We start from the raw sequence: 21,508 nt of genomic DNA, 5'->3' as shown, positions 1-21,508 counted from the left end.
ATATAATATAATATAATATAATATAATAGATTAAACTAATTTACCTAAGGAAAGCAGAAAGATGTGTGTGTGTTTGAATTCGAGGGTGCTGGATCAATCCCATCTGTATTGTTGGGGACTATTCTCCGACCGCCACCACTCCACCCCCAATTCCCCTCCCAAATACCTTTGGTGCGACCCTAGAGACCCGTGGCCAGTGCCTCGGGATTTTTCTGTTCTGCGTGAGCCCGACTCACTTCTCACCACTAGATGGCCCCAGAGCCACATGGTGATTGGCTGGGGCGTTAACAAAACCTTACACAGCCTGCACCGCCTACCTTCCATTCTTTCAAAAGATTGTAAATTTCCCAGAGTGTATTTCCTGAGTCCTCAACTCATTCTTTCTGTCTTTGACAGACCTAACCTTTGGAATTTTTCTGTTGCAAGCTGCTTGTATTCACAGTTTCTTTTAAATGTTTAAATCGGTCATTGGCCCACCATCCACCATGCTGTTCCCATCTGAAGCCAAGTGGGTAGTGTCAGTGATACTAGAAGGAGATAATCTGACTAGACCTCTTTGTGAAAAGAGTCCACCAGTGATAAAGTGAGAATGCTGACTTGACTAAGACCAGTTCCTTGTTCCGCAGGTGGAAATAATTTTGCTCCAAACTCCACACCTTATTTAAGTAAGAAGAGGCCGTGAGAGTGTTAACGGTGAGACCGTGGTCTGTCCACCATGGCCAGAATGCACCTTCCAGAATGCAAGTTATTCCACATCACAAGCATTTATACATGAACGTATTCCCCTATTTTTGTTATTTATTATTATTATTATTATTTTGAGATGAAGTCTTGCTCTATCGCCCAGCCTGGAGTGCAAATGGCATGATCTTGGCTCACTGCAACCTCTGCCTCCCAGGTTCAAGTGATTCTCCCACCTCAGCCCCCTGAATAGATGAGATTACAGGCACCCACCATCATGCCTGGCTAATTTTTGTATTTTTGTAGAGACAGGGCTTTACCACGTTGGTCAGCCTGGTCTCAAACTCTTGACCTCAGGTGATCTGCCTGCTTCAGCCTCCCAAAGTGCTGGGATTACAGGCATGAGCCACTGCGCCCAGCCTGTTCCCCTAATTTAACACACTATTTACCATGTGCTGTCTTATCGGTCAGACCATTGAGTCTGTGGCTTTTTGCCTGCAGGCACGCCCCAATCCACAAATGCTTGGGTGCCAGAAAGCATCAGTCTCATTATCCTGAAGGGTCAAAGGACAGAGTTCTGAATGCTGGGGTGTGGAGATTCTGGAAGAGAGAGCCACAGAAAGGGTGAGCCCCCAAATCTTCCTACAAAATACACCTGAATCTTTGGCTAAGCAACTACACCACAAAGGTGTGGGGGAGATACCAGGGATCTTGGGGAAAAACCAGGAGTGTAAAGATAAAAAAATTAAGTGAAGATTTCAGCTGCTGCCTGTTGCAGGAGGGAGAGTTTGAATCTAGCCAAGTCACTTGCCTTCAGGGGAACTCAGCTGAATCTACAGATTGTACAACACATCATTAATGATGTCCAGGACCCAGTAAAAATCATGAGCTAGGAAAAGAAACAGGAAAGTGTACCTACACTCAAGAGAAAGAGAAACAAATAAAAGGAAAAAAGAAAAGCAGTTAATTATAACCAAACCCAAGATAATCCAGATGATATAGATAGCATACAAGGACAAAAGCAGCTACTAAAAATAACTTCAAGAACTTAAAGGAAGTTATATACATAATGAATGAACATATGGGAATCTCAACCAAGAAACAGAAAGTATAAAAGGTGAACCAGGCCAGGCGCAGTGGCTCACGCCTGTAATCCCAGCACTTTGGGAGGCCGAGGTGGGTGGATCACGAGGTCAGGAGATCAGGACCATCCTGGCTAACACGGTGAAACCCCATCTCTACCAAAAATACAAAAAATTAGCCGGGTGTGGTGGCGGGCGCCTGTGGTCCCAGGCTACTCGGGAGGCTGAGGCAGGAGAATGGCATGAACCCAGGAGGCGGAGCTTGCAGTGAGCCGAGATCGTGCCACTGCACTCCAGCCTGGGTGAGAGTGAGACTCCGTCTAAAAAAAAAAAAAAAAAGTGAACCAAATAAAAATTCTGGAGCAATAACTGAAGTAAAAACTTAACTAGATGCACTCAACAGCTGGTTAGAGATAATGGAAAGAGTTAGTGAACTTAAAGATAGAAAAAAAGCATTTACCCAATCTGAAGAATGAGGAGAAAATATATGAAGAAACATGGATAGAACAAACTGTCTAATATATATGTAACCAGAGTCCCAGAAGACAAAAAGAATGTAAGAGAAAAAAATGTTGAAAAATGGCCAAACATCTCTACATTGGGTGATGGATATCAACTTAGAGGTCCAAAAATCTCAACAAACCCTAAAAAGAATACAGAGAAAGCCAAGATAGGTATGTCATGATTAAACTGTTAAAAGAAGTAAAGAGAAAATCTTGGAAGCAGTCAGAGAAAAACTACATATTATATTCAGAGAACAAGGGCATGGATGATGACTGACTTCTCATCAATAACAATGGCAACCAGAAGACAATGGAATGACATTTTTAATATGCTGGGCTGGGTGGGGGAGGTGGGAAACCCTATCAGCCCATAATTCTATCTCCAGCAAAACTATTCTTAAAAACTGAAGGTGGAATAAAGACATTTTTTGCATAAACAAAACCTGATGAAGTTTTCTGTCTACACTATGAGAAATGCTAAAGGAGTTCTTCAGGATGAAAGGAATCAATATCAGACGGTAAATTTAGATCTATTACAAGGAGTAAATATCACTTAAAATGATAAATATGCAGGTAATTATAAAAAAACTGTATTTTTCCTTTTCTTCTCTTAATTTATTTTAAATACATAAAACTATTTAACAAAAACTTTGTAACACTCCATTGTGGGGTTTATATCATATGTAGATGTTCTCTATGACAATTATAACACAGAGGATGGGGACAAATTAAGTTATACATTCAAGGTTCTTGTATTTTACCTATAGTAAACTCTGTAAATTGTGATAAATTATCAATGCACATTGTAACCTCTGAAGCAACCACTAACAAAAAGAAAATACAAAAAGATATAGCTAAAAAGCTAATAGAGAAATGAAATGAAATCCTGCTTAACATATTTGATTATCCAAATAAAGCCAAGAAATAAAGAACAGAGAAACAAAAAACAGATGACACAAATAGAAAGCAAATGGCAGAACTGCTTTGCTAAATCCAGATACATTAATATTATATTAAATGTAAATAAACTAAATTCTTGAATGAAAAGGCAGAAATGATCAGCCTGGGTAACAATCAAGTTCCCATTATATGCTCCCTAAAAGAAACCCTCCTTAAAAATAAAGGCACACATAGGTTGAAAGTAATAGAATGAAAAGAGATCCACTGTGCAAACTCTGATCTTAAGAAAGCTGGAGTGGCTATAATAATCAGACAAAACAGACTCTGAGATGAGAAATATTACTAGCAATACTAGAGACATTAACAAGACAAAGAATATTACTGCAGATAAAATTTCATCATGATAAGATGATCAATTTATCAGGATGACATATTGATTACAGATGTGTATGTACCTAGTAATACAGCTCCAAAATACATAAAGTAAAAATTAACAAAACTAAAGGGGAAAAAAATCATAGTTGGAGATTTTAAACATCCTTCATTCAGTAATTTTGATTACTGAATCAAAATTAGAAGAACTAAGCAAAAATATTACTAAGGATACAGAATATCTGAATTATATTATCAACCACATTGATGTAATTGACATTTAGAGAACACGACATTCAAAACCTGCACATTATTTTCAAATGCACATGGAATATTCACTATGATGGGTCATGTTCTGGGCCATAAAATAAGCCTCGATACATTTCAAAATACCATAATTAAACAGAGCATGTATGCACTTTGACCACAATGGAGTAAATTAGAGATCAGTAAGAAGGCTAGAAAAATGCCAAATATTTAGAAAACTTAACAGCGTGAACCCAGGAGGCAGAGCTTAAGGTAAGCCGAGATCGTGCCACTGCACTCCAACCTGGGTGACAGAGTGAGACTCCATCTCAAAAAAAAAAAAAAAAAAAAAAGAAGAAGAAGAAGAAGAAAAAACAATAAAGAACAAACTTAATGAAATTAGAAACTCCACAAACAATGGAGAAAGTGAACAAAAGCAATATTTCTTCAAAACTGAAATTTTTTCAAAAAAAGAAAGGCGTTATCAAGCCATGAAAAGACATGGAAGAAACTTAAACACATACTATGAAGTGAAAGAAGTGAGTCTGAAAATGCTAAATACTGTATGATTCTAATTAAACAACATTTTGGAAAAGGCAAAACTATGGAGACAATGAAAAGATCAGTGGTTGCCAGGGATCAGAGAGAGGGATGAGTAGGCAGAGCACAGAGGACTTTTAGGACAGTGGAACTATTCTGTATGGCACTATAATGGTGGACACATGTCATTATATATTTGTCCAAACCATAGAATGTACAACATCAAGAGTGAACTCTCCAGTAAACTATGGACTTTGGGTGAGAATGCTGTGTTAATGCAGATTTCATCAGTTGTAACATATGTACAACTCTGGTGGGCGATGGTGATAAAGAGGGAGGCTGTGCATGTGTGGAGGTATGGGGTATATGGGAAATCTCTTTATTTTCCTGTCAATTTTGCTGTGAACCTAAAACTGCTCTTTAAAAAAGCAAGTGTTGGCCAGGCGCGGTGGCTCAAGCCTGTAATCCCAGCGCTTTGGGAGGCCGACACAGGCGGATCATGAGGTCAGGAGATCAAGACCATCCTGGCTAACACGGTGAAACCCCGTCTCTACTAAAAAAATACAAAAAAAAAAAAACTAGCCAGGTGAGGTGGCAGGCGCCTATAGTCCCAGCTACTCGGGAGGCTGAGGCAGGAGAATGGCGTAAACCCGGGAGGTGGAGCTTGTAGTGAGTTGAGATCTAGTCACTGCACTCCAGCCTGGGCGACAGAGCGAGACTCCGTCTCAAAAAAAAAAAAAAGCAAGTCTTGGCCAGGCATGGTGGCTCATGCCTGTAATCCCAGCACTTTGGGAGGCTGAGGTGGGTGGATCACCTGAGGTCAGGAGTTCAAGACCAGCCTGGCCACCATGTTGAAACCCCGTCTATACTAAAAATACAAAAATGAGCCATGAGTGGTGGCGGGCACCTGTAATTCCAGCTACTCAGGAGGCTGAGGTGGGAGAATTGCTTGAACCCAGGAGGCAGAGGTTGCAGTGAGCTGAGATTGCACTATTGCACTCCAGCCTGGGTGACAGAGCAAGACACCATCTAAAATCAAAAAAAAAAAAAAAAAAAAAAGCAAGTATTTACAAAAGTTAATTAAAAACTTCCTCCAGGAAAGACTGATAAGAAAGGAAAGAAAACCCAAATTGCCAGTATCAGGAGTGAAATGAAATATATCGGCCAGGCGCGGTGGCTCAAGCCTGTAATCCCAGCACTTTGGGAGGCCGAGACGGGCGGATCACAAGGTCAGGAGATCGAGACCATCCTGGCCAACACAGTGAAACCCCGTCTCTACTAAAAAATACAAAAAAAACTAGCCGGACGAGGTGGTGGGCACCTGTAGTCCCAGCTACTCGGGAGGCTGAGGCAGGAGAATGGCAAAAACCCGGGAGGCAGAGCTTGCAGTGAGCTGAGATCCGGCCACTGTACTCCAGCCTGGGTGACAGAGCGAGACTCCGTCTCAAAAAAAAAAAAAAAAAAAAAAGAAATATATCACTAGAGATTCTACAGAAATCAAAATGATAATAGGGAACTATTACAAACAACTTTAGCCCGTAAATTCAATAACATATAAAATGAACACTTTTTTAAAACACACAACATAACAAAACTGACACAGATGAAATAAAAAATGTGAATGTAATACATATAACAAAAAAATTGAATATGTTATTGGAAACTTCCTACAAAGAAAACTTCAGGCACATATAGTTTCATTGGTGAATGCTATTAAATACTGAAAAAGGAATTATTACACAAATGCCATCAGAAAATAAAAAAAAGAATACTCCATGACTAATGAGGTCAGTAAACCCTGACACCAAAACTTGACAAATATATTACAAGAAAAGTGTTTAGACTAATACCTCTTATGCACATATATGCAAAAATAATTTAAAATATTAATAAATCAAATTCAGCAATATATAAATAATATAACCCACACTTAGATGATCAATTGATTTTTTTTTTTCTAATGGAGCCTCAGCTCTTTTCTTGCTCAATTGGATTTTGACAAAGGTGTCAAGGCAATTCAACAGAGAAAGAAAAATCTTTTAAACAAATGGTGATGGATCAACAGGATATCCATATTAGGGAAAATAAATGGATCTTGACCCCTACCTCACACCATACATAAAAATGATTTCAAGTTAGAACATAAAGTTACACATAAAAGCTAAAACTATAAGACTTCTCAGAGAGAATATAGGAGGTTAGACAAAGGTTTCTTAGAACGCACAAAGTAAATAAGCATAAAAGAAAAACTTGAGAAATTAGATTTCACCAAAATTTAAAACCTCTGCTCATTAAAATATTTTACTAAGAATATGAATAGGTAAGCCACAGTCTGGGAGAAATATTTGCAAGACATGTATCTCATAAAGGGCTTTTATCCTAATCTATCTATCTATATAAACTCCTACAATTCAGTATAAGAAGACAAATAACTTAAAAAAAAAACGGCACTTCACGAAGCAAGATATTCAGATGCCCAAAAGTACATGAATAGTGTTCAGCCTCGTTAGTCACCAGGGAAATGCAAATTCAAACTATATCAAGATATTGCTAAATACTCATTAGAATGGCTAAAGCTGACAAATCTGACAACATCCAATGTTGTGGATACATGGAGCAACTAAAACTCTCACACATCCCCATGTGTAGATACGAATGATACGACCACATTGGAAAGAAGTTTGGCAGTTTTCTAGAAAGTTAAACTTGCCCTTTAGCCCAGAATTCCTCTTGTAGTTATTTTTATCCAAGAGACATGAAAACATATATCTTCAAAAAATAATAATAACTTGTATAAGCATGTTCATAGCAGCTTTTTGTTTGTTGGTTTTTGTTTTTGTTTTTGAGACAGGGTCTCACTCAGGATAAAGTACAGTGGCACAATCACAGATCACTGCATCCTCAACCTCCCAGGCTCAAGCAATTCCCCCACCTCAGTCTCCTAAGTAGCTGGGACTACAGGCGTGCAGCACCATACCCAGCTAATTTTTGTATTTTGGGTAGAGACAGGGTTTCACCATGTTGCCCAGGCTGGTCTCAAACTTCTGGGCTCAGATGATCCGCCTGCCTCGGCCTTATTCATAGCAGTTTGATTCAGTCACCAAGAAGTAAAAATAACCCAAATCTTCCTCATCAGGAGAGTGGATGAGAAATTGTAGACTATGATGATTTAAAGATTCATACTGAAAACCCTAAAACAACCACTAAAAATGGAAAAGAAGGGCATAGGTAAAACGCTAATAGAGGAATACTACTGGAATACTCTTCATGAATAGAAAGGAATTAATTACTGAAATTCACAATACATGGGTGAATCTCAAAATCATTACACTGAGTGAAAGAAGCTGAGTCCAAAAGAGTAGATGATAGAGTGGATTAAAACTAAAGTTAAAAAAAAAATCATAACAGCGGGCAGGGGGCGGTGGCAGGTGAGAGTGACTGGAAAGGGACAGGAGGGGACACTCCAGTGAGATGGACACATTCTGTATGATAATACAGTGTGGGATTACATGGAGTTGCGATTTGTTAAAATTAGCCAGCTAAGGTTTGTGCACTTACTGCATGTGAATTTTAACAACGACAACAAAGCCTGTAAAAATATAAGGGTGGAGAGGAGGATGGAGAGTGGGTAGGGGTATCCAGGTGCTATAAGAATGGCAGGACACTGACACCCTGTAGAGGGTGGTGGCTTCATTCAGTTTTATTGCATTGTGTATTTACTTTGTGGATGTTTGAAATGTCCGTGATAAAGAGTTAAACAAACACACACACAAGACACCAGCGATGAGCTGTCGGCCCAGCAGAAGGAGCGGCTCACGGTCCTGGCCGTGCTTCCAGGTGACAGCGGTAACTCACATGGTCCTCCCAGAAGGGGTGATGCTGGATCCTGAGTAACTCCTCCACCTGGCAGAGGAGGGGGCAGCGGAGAGGGGGAGAGGGCATGGCCCCGAGGGTGTGGGTACTATTCAATGTAAAGTCCACAGGGCACAGGGAAGCACACTGTGGAGTGCCTTTGCAGCACCCAGTTTGGGAAGCCCTCAATTCAGCACAGGACAGTAGATGAGAGTGAGTGGAGGCCATGCTTCTTCTCTGAACCTGAATCTGCCGTGGGAACTTGGACTCATTCGGTGACGGCCCCACCGTCCTTGCTTCCTCGTGTTCCTTTGTCCTCTCTTCTGTTTTTCTTCCTGTGGCGAGCACCTGGGCAGTCTTTCTTTGACTGCCTTCCCCTGTGTCCTCTTAGACCGGGTTACAGGAGCCTTGGAACAGCCAATATAAAGGGGAGGGGCCGAGACATGACCTGTCACCCAGCCTGGCCCTGCCTGGCCGATGGGCTTGGCTGGCCTAAAGCTCCCTCGTGGCTCAGAAACATGCCCGGAGTGCTGTTTATAAGCTAAGCACGTTTCATTTACCATCTGGTCCAAGATCAGGGCGGGCATGAAATAAAGGGGAAAAGCACAGAACCAGCGGCGCAATTTCCCCTCCTTGGCCGGCACCAGCCTTTGGAATCCACAAAACGCGCATCTGACCTTGAACGAACATTCAAGTGGACCAGATGCGCACTTGACCTTTTGGAGCCTCTGCTGAGTCAAATGCGCCAGTGGCTTCCTGACTTCATGTGAGGGGCACAGGAGAGACACAGCTAGAAGCAGCCCTGGACTACAGCCGTGATGAATGAATCTGCCTGGGCACAAAGGGAAGAGGCTTCTGTTTACAGAAAAATACTCCCATCACCTAGTAACCAGCAATGTCAGGAAAGGAAATGTAGAAAACGCTGAGAGCAATTTCTGGGCCCGTTCCTGGCTGAGCCGCTGACTCACTGCGACCTTAAGCAATCTCTCTTCTATTCCTGTTCCTCCATATGCCAAATGGAGCTGTCACCTGCCTCACACAGTTCAGATCAGTATTTAGACAATGTTTTGTCATCTTCGGTGATAATTGGGGCAGAGTTAGCTGAGTGGTTTTAGTTACCTTCATTCTGATTGGCTAATGAGCCTTGGCGTTTGGGAGGCACAAGGCCTCCGCCAGCCATCAGCTCCTCCTCTCCTGGTACTCGCTGGCGTCCAGATGGTACCAGAGTTCATCTGCCCGAAGAAAGCAATTAATTTCCTCCCTCCGAACAAGAAGGAACAAGCCCAGAGCGCTCTGAGGAGTACCGGTTGTTTCAAAGCCCAGATTCTGTTCTGGTGCTTGTCTTAACACTTGCAGTGTCATTACGCTGCCCAGAAAAATCTCATCCATTTCCTTCTCCTGGAGGGCCAGGTCTACGGAGCAAGTGATGTGTGTTTTCAGATTCTGTCCCCACCATTCAGGCTTGTGTGGCCTGGCCCCACGCACAGGGAAGACACAGCCATCCCCTTCCTGAAAAGTGGATTCTTGAACCTCCTTGATGGTGGCACCACGTCCTTTCTTGCACCAGGATCACTCCCTGTGGACCCGGTTAGTTCTCAGCGCCAAGAGTCATTACTCTGCCCTGATTATCACCAAAGATGACAGTGTGTGTCCCCACTTGGCACTGCGAACGTTGGGGATGTGGCTGTCCCGAGCACTGCAGGCCGCTGAGCAGCATCCCTGGTCTCCACCCACTCCATGCCAAGAGCACCCCCAGTTGTGACAACCACAGATGTCCCCAGACATTCCCCAGTGTCCCCTGGGGGGGCAGAAGGACCTCTGTTCAAAATGGATGTGTGATATCTGAGAAGGCATCTGGACAAACAGCCCCCGAGTAAAACGGGCCTGTAGACAGGCTGAGAACGGGAGATGAAAAAGGAGAGTAGGCAGGACACAAAATCATGACAATTCAGCCAGGCAAGGAGTCTGAAATAAAAGAACAGGACCCTCTGAAGGCTACCCACATGTTCCAGAGCAGCAGACTTCAAAGCACACCGAGGGCAACCATCGTTCCCTCTACGCCTAAGCCATTCTTCTCTTTTGGTTTTGTTTTGTTTTTTCCTCTTGTAGCAATGAGCTTTCAAGGACTGGAGCTGGCTCCGAGCTTCTCTGAAATCAAGTATCTTCAGAATTCAAATTCCTTTTTCTTTTCGTAAGAATTGGGCTTCTGTTCCTGTTTTCTTCTCAGGAGCCAAACTCTCCCTCCTTTCTCTAGAAAAGGATCAGAACCAAGCCCTTGACAACTGGCCTGAGAAAGGGCTGTTTGCAGAGTGGAATGGGGATGGATGGGGAAGTGTGGACACCCAGTTGGTCCCTAAGTCACAGGTTCTAATCTTCAGAGGCTTGGAGCAGGCTGCACTGACAGGGCCTCCCCTAAGCCAGGGACCCCCGTCATAACAGAGGAAGCGCCCATTCCTTCCCTTTTAGAAACCAGACTTTTTTTTTTTCAGGCACAGTCTTCTCTGTAACCCAGGCTAGAGTGCGGTGATGCGATCACAGTTCCCTATAGCCTCGACTGGCTCAAGTGACCCTCCCACCTTAGCCAACCGAGTAGCTGGAACTATAGGTGAGCACCAGCACACCTGGCTAACTTTTACTTTTTGGTAGAGAAAGGGGTCTCGCTATGTTGCCCAGAATAACCTTGAACTCCTGGACTGAAGCATTCCTCCCACCTCGGCCTCCCAAAGTGCTGGGATTACAGGTGTGAGCCATTATGCCTGGCCTTGATTTGATTATTAATATAAAAATTGTCCAAACTAAGGTATGGTGTACCTCGTCTCTGATGTGGTCTGCTTTTAACTGTCATCAATACTATACCAAATTCAGGGTGAAGTTTGAATTAAAAAAACCACCAAGGCTTCACTGACATTTTCACCCAGCAAATACTCTTTTGGCAGGCAACCTGATTCCACTGCTTTTAGCAATAACTTCAACACCACAAAACTTGGGTTTCTAGGAAATGGAAATTCTCCTTAGGTTATGGGGTGCCCTGAAGTCCAACACATTGGAGTGAAAGGTAACTGGATTCCAAGCTAGAGGCCGAGCACCAGCCGATGCTGTCCCCCCGGAGAGGACGTGAGAGTGTCACACACACACGCCTGTATGTATACACTCCCCACGTATGCATATATACAAATATACATGGACATACACATATACACACATACACACAAAAATACATGTACATACATGTATACATAAAAATACACACACAGACACACATACATGCACACACATAACGCCACCTGATGCAGGATAACATGAGAAAAATGGCCAAAACCACTCAGAAGACACATGTCATTTTCTTACTCCAGACATTTTTCTATTAAACTGAATGTTGATTCCTCCCACTAGATAAAAACAACAACAATTCTTGTAGTAAAAAGTGGAGGGGGGGGACCTATGTTCACACATCCACACATGCCTATGGGAGAAAGCCTCAAAGTACATTTTTTCTCTATACTGTACTCCTTGCAAGATTCCATTCTGAAATTGCAATCCTTTTCTGACAACGCCTCTGCACCTTCTGGCTCTCAGCCATGCCCCTGCCATGCTGTCTCCTCTACCTTCTTCTACCCCGCAACCCCTTCCCTGTGCTGACCTCCCCTCACTGTCTCACATCCAGACTGTCTACATCCAGTTCCTTGCATCTTCAACTCCCATTTTCCCAGTAGTTAGGATGACTTTTGTGCTCCAACAGCAGAGGTGAGGAGCTGAGACAGACCCCAGCAGAAGCCTAAAATATGTACTCTCCGGTCCTTTACAGAAAAAGGCTGCTGATCCCCTTCCTGAAGGTTCTAGAGCCTTCCATCTCCCTCCAAGGACCCACCGATCAAGCCTGTAATCTGGCTTCTGCACAGGCTCCATTCTTTCAGCTTATAGACAAGCTCACATCACACCCATTTGAGGAGAACATCCACTGCCACTGAAACCTGCTCTTCATCCTTTATCTTCTCTTGAGATACGGATTCTTTTTTCTGTGTAAGTCCATACTCTTGGGAGGGGGTCTCCATCGTCTTCTCTCTGCAGTTCTCATGTCTGCCCACTGTTCTTGAGGTCCTCACCGGGCAGTTTTCAGGCCTCCTCTGAACTTGGCCTCTCTGCAGCATTTCGTGTCACTCCTCAAAGCTCCATCCTCCCTCCTTTCTGGGCACTGTTGTCATCTGGTTTCATTTTTCCCCCTAATGGTACCTTCTCAGTCCCCTGCACTGGTCCCTCCTTGTCTACCACCCTCGGCCTCCACCCTTGTGCCCCTCCGCGTCACACTCAATGTGGACGACCTCATGGCACCAGGACTCCCAGCACCACCCACATCACCTGGCTCCGGCTCCCTTCTCCAGCTGCCTCCCAGACCTCTCTGCCTGGGGGCCCCTCAGGTGCCTCAACAAGTCCAAGGGAAACTCCCCCCCTACAAATTTCTCCTCTTGCGTTTCCTAAGCCGGGGGGCTGTTTAAGGCACTGGGCATCTCCCTGGGCCCCGGGGCACGTGTCGCTGGTGACTCAGCCTGCTGTCTCCACCTGATACCATCTTTGCCTCCCCCTTCCTTCCGCTCCTGCTGCTACTATTTTAGTGAGCCCCTGCCCCCCATCTCCTACCTGGAACCACCGCATCCGCCTCCTAATTGGTCTCCCTGCTTCCAGCCGCCGCCCTCTCCGAGCCAATTTTCTTTCACATTGGGGTGATTCAAAAGATAACAATGTCTTCTCATTCCCTGGCTGAAAAAACCCTCCCATGAGTTTTCACCGCATAGAGTGCATGTGCTAAACCAAGGGATTAACTACCAAGGTGGGGGTTCCAGACATTTCGAGGTCGAAAGGGTCTGCTGTCTGCAGGATCCCTTCTTTAGAGGGCTGGAGCCCGCCCTTCACACTCACAAGTCTGGCTGGTCAAGACCCTGCCACCTGAAGACCATCCGCAGGCCGGCCGGCAGAGAGCCCTGCCCCCCAGAGCGCATCCAAAGAAAGGGAACACTTGCTTCCCTTCCTACTCCCGGCCCCGCCTTGGATCTTACTGGGGAGTCGGCTCCAGCCGGGGGAAAAAGACTTTGCAACCTCCATGATTTATATAAATAAGAACAAATGCCAAGGGGAGTGTCGAGTGGCTGGGAAGGAGGTACGGCCACCCAGAGCAGAGGGAGGAGGCCAGGCTTCAGGGTCAAATCCCAGGCCTGTCACTCGCTTACTCACTGACTGTGGCCGTGGCCTTGGTTTCTTAATCTGAGGAAGGGGCTGGGAGGGGGAAGGGAATGATGTAGTTGATGTGCCCACCCTGAGTGTGGATCCCAGCAGGTGCCTGATCAATGAAATATGACCTAGGCAGGGGCGGGAGGATCCATTGAACCCAGGAGTTCGAGACCAGCCTGGGCAACATAGCGAGGCCCCGTCTCTACAAACAAACAAACAAACAAACAACTGGGGGCCGGGGAAGGTGGCTTATGTCTGTAACTTTAGTACTTTGGGAGGGTGAGGCCAGAGGATTGCTTGAGATCAGGAATTTGAGGCTGCAGTAAGCTGACTGCACTACTGCACTCCAGCCTGGGAGACAGAAGACAGAGGAAGACTCTGTCTCTACAGAGAATAAACAAACAACAAAACAAAACAACCAAAAACAACCAGAAAACCAAAGTAGCCAAGCGAAAGAGGGACACAGCCCCAAGGACAACAGCAGTGGCAGCAGCCGGTGGCCAGACCGAGCCCCAGACTGCGGGCAAAGCTGGCACACGCGGGGGCCGACGGACTCTGAGGAAGCTGTGGCCACATCGCCTCTGCTCTCGACACAACACACATGCTGAGGCTCAGAGAGGGCGAGCCATGAGCTGAAGGTCACCAGGCAGGAAGAGGCAGGCTGCACTGGGGCTTCGGCTTGGGTTTGGCTAAGTCACTCTTTTAGGAGGAGGAAGCACATGTTTTTATGACTCTGGAGCCTCCGGAGCCACCGCTTTCCGACCCACGTGGAGCTTCCGCTTCTTTTCCGTATATAAATCGCTTCCCCAACTCCATGCCAAAGAGAACTCCAAATAACGACACGAGCTTAGCTTTTGCTTTAGAAGTTTCTAGAATTTAGCTGATGCTATTGGAGCGGTCGTGAACTGATGCGGTCCCTGTGGGGAGTGACTGGATGAGTTCGAGCCCGACTTGGACATTTCTCCAGTCCTCTGCGGTTCCAGTTGAGAAGTAAGTGGCTCTTTCTTCATTCTCAGTAACTGGGAGGAACTTGTAAATAAGTGTGACTTACAATGACCATTCCCTCTGTCTATCCCCAGACGCAGTTCCCTGTGTGTTTAAAGCAGTGGGTTTTTCAGAATGTAAAGATCTGGGGGTCACTCCCTGGCCAGTCGCGCATATTCAATATCTGCTCGTCCTTTCCCTCCTCTTCCAGAGACCAAGGTCACCTGTCTGTGCCATTCTGGTGCGTGGCCCCTGCTGGGGTCACCCATATCCCCTCCCATGAGCTGTTGCGTCTCGTGCCGCTCCTGTCCTGCCGCTCTCCCTCTTGCTCCCAGGCCACCTTCTCCCTCATGCATCCAGCTACTTTGTTTGAAACTCTCTCCCCTGGCGCCTGCTTTGTGGGGAAAGCCGGCTTCCTCTGATTCCGGATGAAGTGTTTAAATGAGATGGCCACACAACCCCGAAGGACCCTCTGATTCAAATGGAATTAGAGCCCACGCCTGCCAGACCCCTAGGCCTGAGCACCGGCCCCTGCACTGAGCAGCAGCTTCTGCCTGCATGTCTAAGGTATGCAGAATTGAAGGAGGCAGCGTGGCACACAGTGGTCCAGACTCGCAGTGACAAGGTGGTGGCAATGCATGGAGTGCCACCGGAGGCTGGCACTGGTGTCCCCTGCACACAACGCAGGGAGGGTGAGAATGGGGCCGATGCACCTGCCAGGGTGGGGATGAACAAGACCCCTCCAGCGGGGCCAGGCAGGCTGGGCAGCACTCTGTCCCTCAAAGTCCACCTACCCATGACAGCTAAGATCAAAGTGACTGCTGCATTAAAGAGGGAGGGAGACAGAGAGACAGCGGCCAGCAGCTCCAAAGGGGACTCCAGGCAAGTGAAGAGCAGTGGGGAAACCATCTCTCCAGTCAGCTTGTCATCTCACACAGGCTTTCCTGACCTCAGCAATGTGGGCACGAGGGGCAGGAGCATGCTCTGGGCTGGGGCTGTCCTGGGCACCGCAGGGTGCTGAGCAGCATCCCTGGTCTCCACCCACTCCATGCCAGGAAACCACCCCCGACGCCTGTTGTGACAGCCACAAATGTCTCCAGACATCGCCCAGTGTCCCCTGGGGGCAGGACCACCCCCGTGGAGAGCCACACGTCTAAGGCCGCACCTTTACTCCACGCAGCGTTTCCAGATTCACCAAACCACTCTCCGTGCTGGCCCCTCAGATTCCTTCCTGTCATGCAGCTGTTCACATCTGGCTTCTTGGCTAGTCAGCCCTTCTTGAGAAAACAAAGTCTGGGTCTGTGTCATCTCAGCAGCCCCCTCGCAGCTCCGTCACCCCAACTCCAGCCCCTACGTAGCACATTGCCTGCAAAGATGCTCAAGATGCTCAAGGCGTATTTTGCAATGAACAAGAGAATGAGCGGCCTGCCTGCTCTGGGCTGCCCACCTGTTCTAGCTACCTTCACCATGTCGGCCTCCAGCTCCCATCTTCAGCTGAGCACAGGGGCCTGTCCCAGGGTTCTTGGGAGCGGCTTCCTAAGGCATCATGCTTTTGTGTTCCGCTCCTTCTCTTACCAGCCTTTCTTTCCCTCTCACGTTTCTCTCCTTTTCTGACCATGAGCAGGGCTGCAGTGCAGCTGCTGATGGTCAAGATGAAGACGGGGAATGTGCCAGTGAAAATCTGGCACGCGGAGGCCTCACCTCACTCACCCTCTCCTGTCCCACCTTCAAAATCTTTCAGAGCAACCCACGCTGCCAGAGGGTAGAGGAGTGGACCCGGAAATGACAAGTGACAGTTCCTCAGCAGTAGCATCGCCTGCATTCCCAGCCTGGTGACCTGACACAGCAGCAGGCCCACTGGGCACCTGTGCCCACCTGGGGACAGGGTTTTGTCCTGCCTGTGTGGCCCTTCCTGTCCCTGACAGCCATCTCGAGAGACGGCCAGTGAGCACAGGGCAACAGGCAGTGCATGTTCTTTCCACGTCTCCATGACTGATTCGGGCCAGGAGGAGGCTGGTTTTCCAGATCCCACCAACATCACATACGGGACCTTTCCAATCTACCCGCTACCTCCCCTCTGGTCGTGACTTGATTCTGGAATTTAAGAAGTGGAGAAACAGCCTAGTTCAAATACAAGAATTTCCACCTAAAACCACAGCACAGAGAGGCCCCTTTAAAAACCACCTAACCCGGCTCTTTCATCAAACAGATGAAGAAACTTACCTAAGGATGTTAAGTGGTTTGCCTAAATTGCAAAGCCTGATATATGGGAAAATACTTCCAGGGGAAATAAGAAAATGATCAATTAAAAAAAATTTTTAATGAGGCTCTAATTCCTAAAAAATGACTTACTTAAACTGGGGACTGGGCAGAAAATAATATTGTAGAAGGCACAACAGCATTTCTTTGGGAAGATTTATCTTTTGAAGCATATAGTGGTCTTCTACAACTATGCTACAACAGGTTGCAGGACAAATCCTGTATTTTAATTTTTCAGGGAGTCTTTGTGTAAGTCAGACCTTATTCATTTTGATTCCAACAACAATCACAGCCATTGGATCCTAATTATTGCATCTAATAAGGCCGATGGCTAATCAGCTTGCCTTTTTAAGAGAAAAAAACACAAGCTTACTTTTATTTGTTATATAACACAAATGACATTCCATTATAAGTTTCTGCTGCAAAAGAAAGTTGGGAAATTTGTTTAGATACTTTAAATAGTCCTAAGACATTAGCTGAAATGCTGGTAACAAACGTGCAATGAACATTTTCTTGGGGGCATTCAGCAACAAAGTGAATCGCCCTTAAAAAAAATCCATACAACGAAAGCGAGTCTCACCACAGGAACCACAGCAGCTGTTTTAGTGACGGGCTGGAGTGTCTGTTCCAGGCGACACTTTTGCGGCTGTTGCTGCATTAGTCAGATTGCACTCGAGATGAATAAGGAAGAATAAAGTCTTTACCAAAAACCTGTCCTGGCTAACAGTTCTTAATTTATAGCCCTGGCCGTGGGGGCGGGGGCTGGGGGCAGTGCTGGGAGGAGGGAAAGAAATGTGTCACGTGCTCTGAATGAAGTTCAGGGGTGGTGTTTACCTAAGCAACAAACCCTTGTAAACAACCGCTATCTCTGGCTTGCCAGTGAGGAGGTGGGGGAGTGAGGCTGTTTTGATCAAAATCCAACCTGTGGCTGCAAAGGGCCCATCAACAGGGCACTTTGTTAGTGGGAACATGAGACCTCCCTTAATAAACATAACACACACCCCACTGAGGGCCACGGGAGGACCCAACTTCTCAGCAGGAACACTGAGCACACGAAACCAGAAGGTGCTGGGTCCAGTTTCCATCCCCAGCCAACCCTATCTGTGAATGTCTCTACATGTGAGCCAGCCAGGGCTCAACTCTTTGCTCTTCTGAAATTCTTAGGCAGCAGAAATGAAGGCATCGTGCTGAAAAGCGCTCCAGAAATTGCGGATTTATCAGTGATATACGATAGTAGGTTGGACAAGTAATGATTTTCTGAACACCAAGAATTAGATCAAAAAAGAAATTCCACTTCAGACTAAAATAAGTCTCCAGTTGAGAGCAGTCTAGGACATATTCGAATGGCCAGAAGTTTGTTTCAATGGGGCCTCTGCGTTTATGCAGCATGGGAGTCAACATTACAATATTGGTTCTTTCAAGTAGATCCCGAGTGGACCCATGTCTACCTGTTGTGGCAAATCAAACTCAAATTTAATCAGAGAAAAATATATGCAGATGTTCAATTAAAACCTGGAGTCCGCAGTCTTGGCACTGTTTGCCCGGCCCTCATTGTTTGCTAAGTAACAACGGTTGCCAGGGGCAACGCAGTCCACTCCCGTTTCCAAGAGCCTGTTGCTGGGCAACCGGGAGAATACTTCCCAAACCAAACAATGTCATCCCGGAGCAACCCCCTCTATCTCACATTAACCAGATCTAAAAAAAACCCTCCCAAATATGTAATCTATTATTTTCAGAAGCACTAAGAGAAAGGCAAATAATCTCTTCTCTATAGTAACTGACGGGAAAACAGTTTACCATATTTGTTCTGAAATAACAAAACCCAAGGAGGAACAACTCCCTCTGAGGTAAGAGGGCATCACAGGAGGGATTTCAATCCTTCCTAGTACTGGGAGGAGAAAGTGCCCTTTTCTCCAAGAGGAAAGAATCTATTTATCATCAAACAAACAATGTGGGAGAGTTCATAGCTGCATAAGTGTTTTCTGGGCGAAGTAAAATGAATCACGGATTAAACTATTTGGAAAAAAGTGTGAAAACAGAGGAGCTGATACTGAATTTAAAAGACTTTTGGAAATATCATGTACGTATGGAACAAGTGCAAAGGGAACCACTGACTCAGCGTCAGAAATGCCTTGTGGGGCTTTGCCGGGAGGGACTTACGGTATCTCTGACGTCACTGCGCCGGCTCTTCCCTCCCTACCCAGGGAGAGGAAGACTTTTCTAAGAGGAAGCCATACCACATCAGATGCCCCCAGATGGCAGGACACACAAGGGACACACGTCTCCGGAAAGAGGCACATGGTTGGGCAATCTTGACCCCTGGAGGGGGGAAAAAGGGCTAAACTGAAGCCAGTACAGTTTTTGTTATGCCTGGAGCAGTTCATGCTGAGCATGGCTTCCCTGAGGCTTTAGGACCAGGAGAGGGTGAGGTGGCACCACCACCTTTCAGGGGGAACACAGAGCTCTAAGCAGTGCTCTTGTTTTTGGTGGGCCCAGCCAAAGATCTTAAAACATTTTGATAGAATGAGCGGCGTGTAGCTGCAGCCTCGATGGGTCAACATTTTGGATGATAAAAGCCCACAACGCTGATAGATTTGTGCATGACCAAGCATACCCTTTAAGGAGCTCTCAGTGGAGGTTTGCCCTTTGAGACAGACACAGTCAGTGCACAGAAACTGTTTTTTTTTAAGATTATCATCCAGGAGTCATTCCTAGAATAAACAGGATGGAATAGACATGTCTCCCTGAGAAGAAAGGAAGACAGATTCTATACTGTTAGAATTTGAATCTCTGTTCCAGGGAGATGAGGAATTGGAAGCCAGACTCTTGGGCAGTTAACCCATGGCTAAGTGGTGATGAGGTGACATCCTTGAATGCTAGTTCTGGAGGTCAAACCACCAGCAGCTGGTGCCAGGGAGGCTTTGCTTAGGGTACATGGCCGGGTTCTGCCTGGATGCTGCATCCCAAGAGAGGTGTTGAGGTGCAGCTGTGAGGATTCCAAACCCCATGTCCAGAAGGATGAGTAACAGAGATCCTAACTGTGTCATTCGTTGATTTCAATAAAATATTTATTGGACCCATAGCATGGGCATGGCATTGACCAGTCATCAAAACACAATTCCCTGCCCTCATGGAGTTTCTATTCTAGACCATGTGGGAGGATAGGGGCATATGGACAGTAAACAAGGTAAGTGATAAAAATATGTCGTACATCAGATGACACCCTATATCATCTGGTGACAAGTACCAAGGGGGAAAATGAAGCAGACAGGAGTGCTGGGATAGGAAGAGGTTGCAATTTTTAAAGGGTTGTCAAATGCTTCCCTGGGCGGGCTCATTAAAGAGATGAGGAAAGTGTGGGACGGAGCTATTCAGATATCCTGGGGAAGAGCGTTCCTAATGGAGGGAAAAGCCAGTACAAAGGCCCCAAGAAGGGACAGTGCCTGCCTTGGAACCAGGCTGAGTGAACCAGAAGGCAAGAAGGAGAAAGGCCCACACAGGCCATCGCAGGGGCTCTGGCTTTTGCTTGGGGTGAATGGAAGCCATCACAAGGTTTGAGCCCAAGAATGGCCTGGTTTGACTTGCATTTTAACCAGGCCCCTCTGGCTGCTGGGTTGAGAACAGGGGAAGAAGGAAAAGGGCGGGAGCAGAGAGAGCAATCTAGTGGCTAATGTGATAATCTGGGCAAGGGAGGGGGGCCTAGCTGTGAGCCGTGGAGGGGCAAAGTCACAGACTCTAGATAAACATAGGAGATAGAGTCAGCCAGATTTGCTGACGGGTCAAGGGTACCTCCAAGGTTTTTGGCAACTAAAAGGATGAGGTCAGTAAAATTGCCCAAGAAGCAGGCCTGGAGAGCACTTGGGAGTTGAGTTCTTAAGGTGTAAAGTGTGGGGGGCTCCTAGACACCCAGGTTGAGATGCTGAGAAAGCAGGCAGATTATGTAAGTCTCAGGCTGAGGGGTGAGTTGGAGCCATCAGTGTATACAGAATGCAGGCTGGGGCCATCAGTATATAGAATATACGAGCTGGAGCCATCAGTGTATAGAGATTGCAGGCTGGGGCCATCAGTGTATAGAATATATGAGCTGGAGCCATCAGTGTATACATAACATGGCTGGAGCCATCAGTGTATAGGGGACATGACCTAGAGCCACCAGTGTATAGAGGACGTGGGCTGAAAGCATAGAGAACATGGGATGGAGCCATCAGTGTATAGATGACATAGCTGGAGCCATCAGTGTATAGAGGACATGAGCTAGAGCCACCAATATATACACGATGTAGGCTGGAATCATCAGTGTATAAACGACCTAGTTAAAACCATAAGACTATCTGGGCTTACCAAGGGAAAGTAGAGAAAAGAGGCTTAGGGCTGAGTTCCAGAGCTCTCTGCCATTTAGAGATCCCAAAGAAGCAGGCGCCTGAAAAGAGCAGGCCAAAGAAGTATGAGCAAGTGGTGTCCTGGAACCAAGTGACTCTGGGGTTGAGTGGTGATCACTGGACTCAGCAAAGTGGAGGTCACCAGTGATTGTGAAGAGGAGTTCCAGGGGAAAAGTGTGTGCAAAAGCCACAGAGGTTGGAGCAGGTTCAGGATAGCCCCAAGTGGAGCAGAACTGGAGACAGGAGGACCAGATGGTTCTTTTGAGGAACTTTTGCTAGAAAGACAGGAAGAGGAATGGGGTGGCAGCCGGAAAGGGAAGATTGAGAGAGGGTTTCTGAAAATGAAAGAAATAATAGCAGGAAGGACCTACCAGGAAGGAACTGGGATAGGAGCAAGAAGGGAGACTTGTAAGTGGGTGTGCTTGCATGGATGGGATGGAATGGGATGTGGATGGGGTGGAATGGGATGTGAATAGAATGGGATGGG

General features: G+C 46.2%; 1 protein-coding gene and 1 long non-coding RNA gene across 6 annotated transcripts in view; one reads left to right on the top strand and one right to left on the bottom strand.

Moving 5' to 3' along the window:
* The window catches only part of RFX2 (regulatory factor X2), a 120,159-nt gene that overhangs the window by 58,168 nt on the left and 40,483 nt on the right, over positions 1–21,508 (bottom strand). For 2 of the 5 annotated variants that reach the window (XM_023186737.2, XM_031934861.1), the window contains exons 1-2: positions 17,223–17,339; positions 15,549–15,749 (exon numbers count right to left, since the gene is read on the bottom strand). The exons of 2 other annotated variants lie outside the window; for them this stretch is intronic. In XM_023186737.2, coding sequence (XP_023042505.2) covers positions 15,549–15,621 — 73 coding nt within the window. In that variant the 5' untranslated portion in view covers positions 15,622–15,749; positions 17,223–17,339. Of the gene's footprint in view, positions 1–15,548; positions 15,750–17,222; positions 17,343–21,508 lie in introns of those variants that run through there. One more of the 5 variants, XM_023186740.2, reaches the window with a different exon arrangement.
* LOC111522626 lies at positions 13,878–17,352 on the top strand. Its single transcript, XR_002725291.2, has 2 exons — positions 13,878–14,389; positions 16,125–17,352. It is a non-coding gene; the product is annotated as an uncharacterized LOC111522626 (long non-coding RNA).

The sequence above is a fragment of the Piliocolobus tephrosceles genome, chromosome 21 (genome assembly GCF_002776525.5).
Source record: "Piliocolobus tephrosceles isolate RC106 chromosome 21, ASM277652v3, whole genome shotgun sequence".
NCBI classification, from domain to species: Eukaryota; Metazoa; Chordata; class Mammalia; order Primates; family Cercopithecidae; genus Piliocolobus; species Piliocolobus tephrosceles.
Note: the sequence above shows the minus strand (reverse complement) of the source record. Positions and strands in the feature narration are given on the sequence as shown.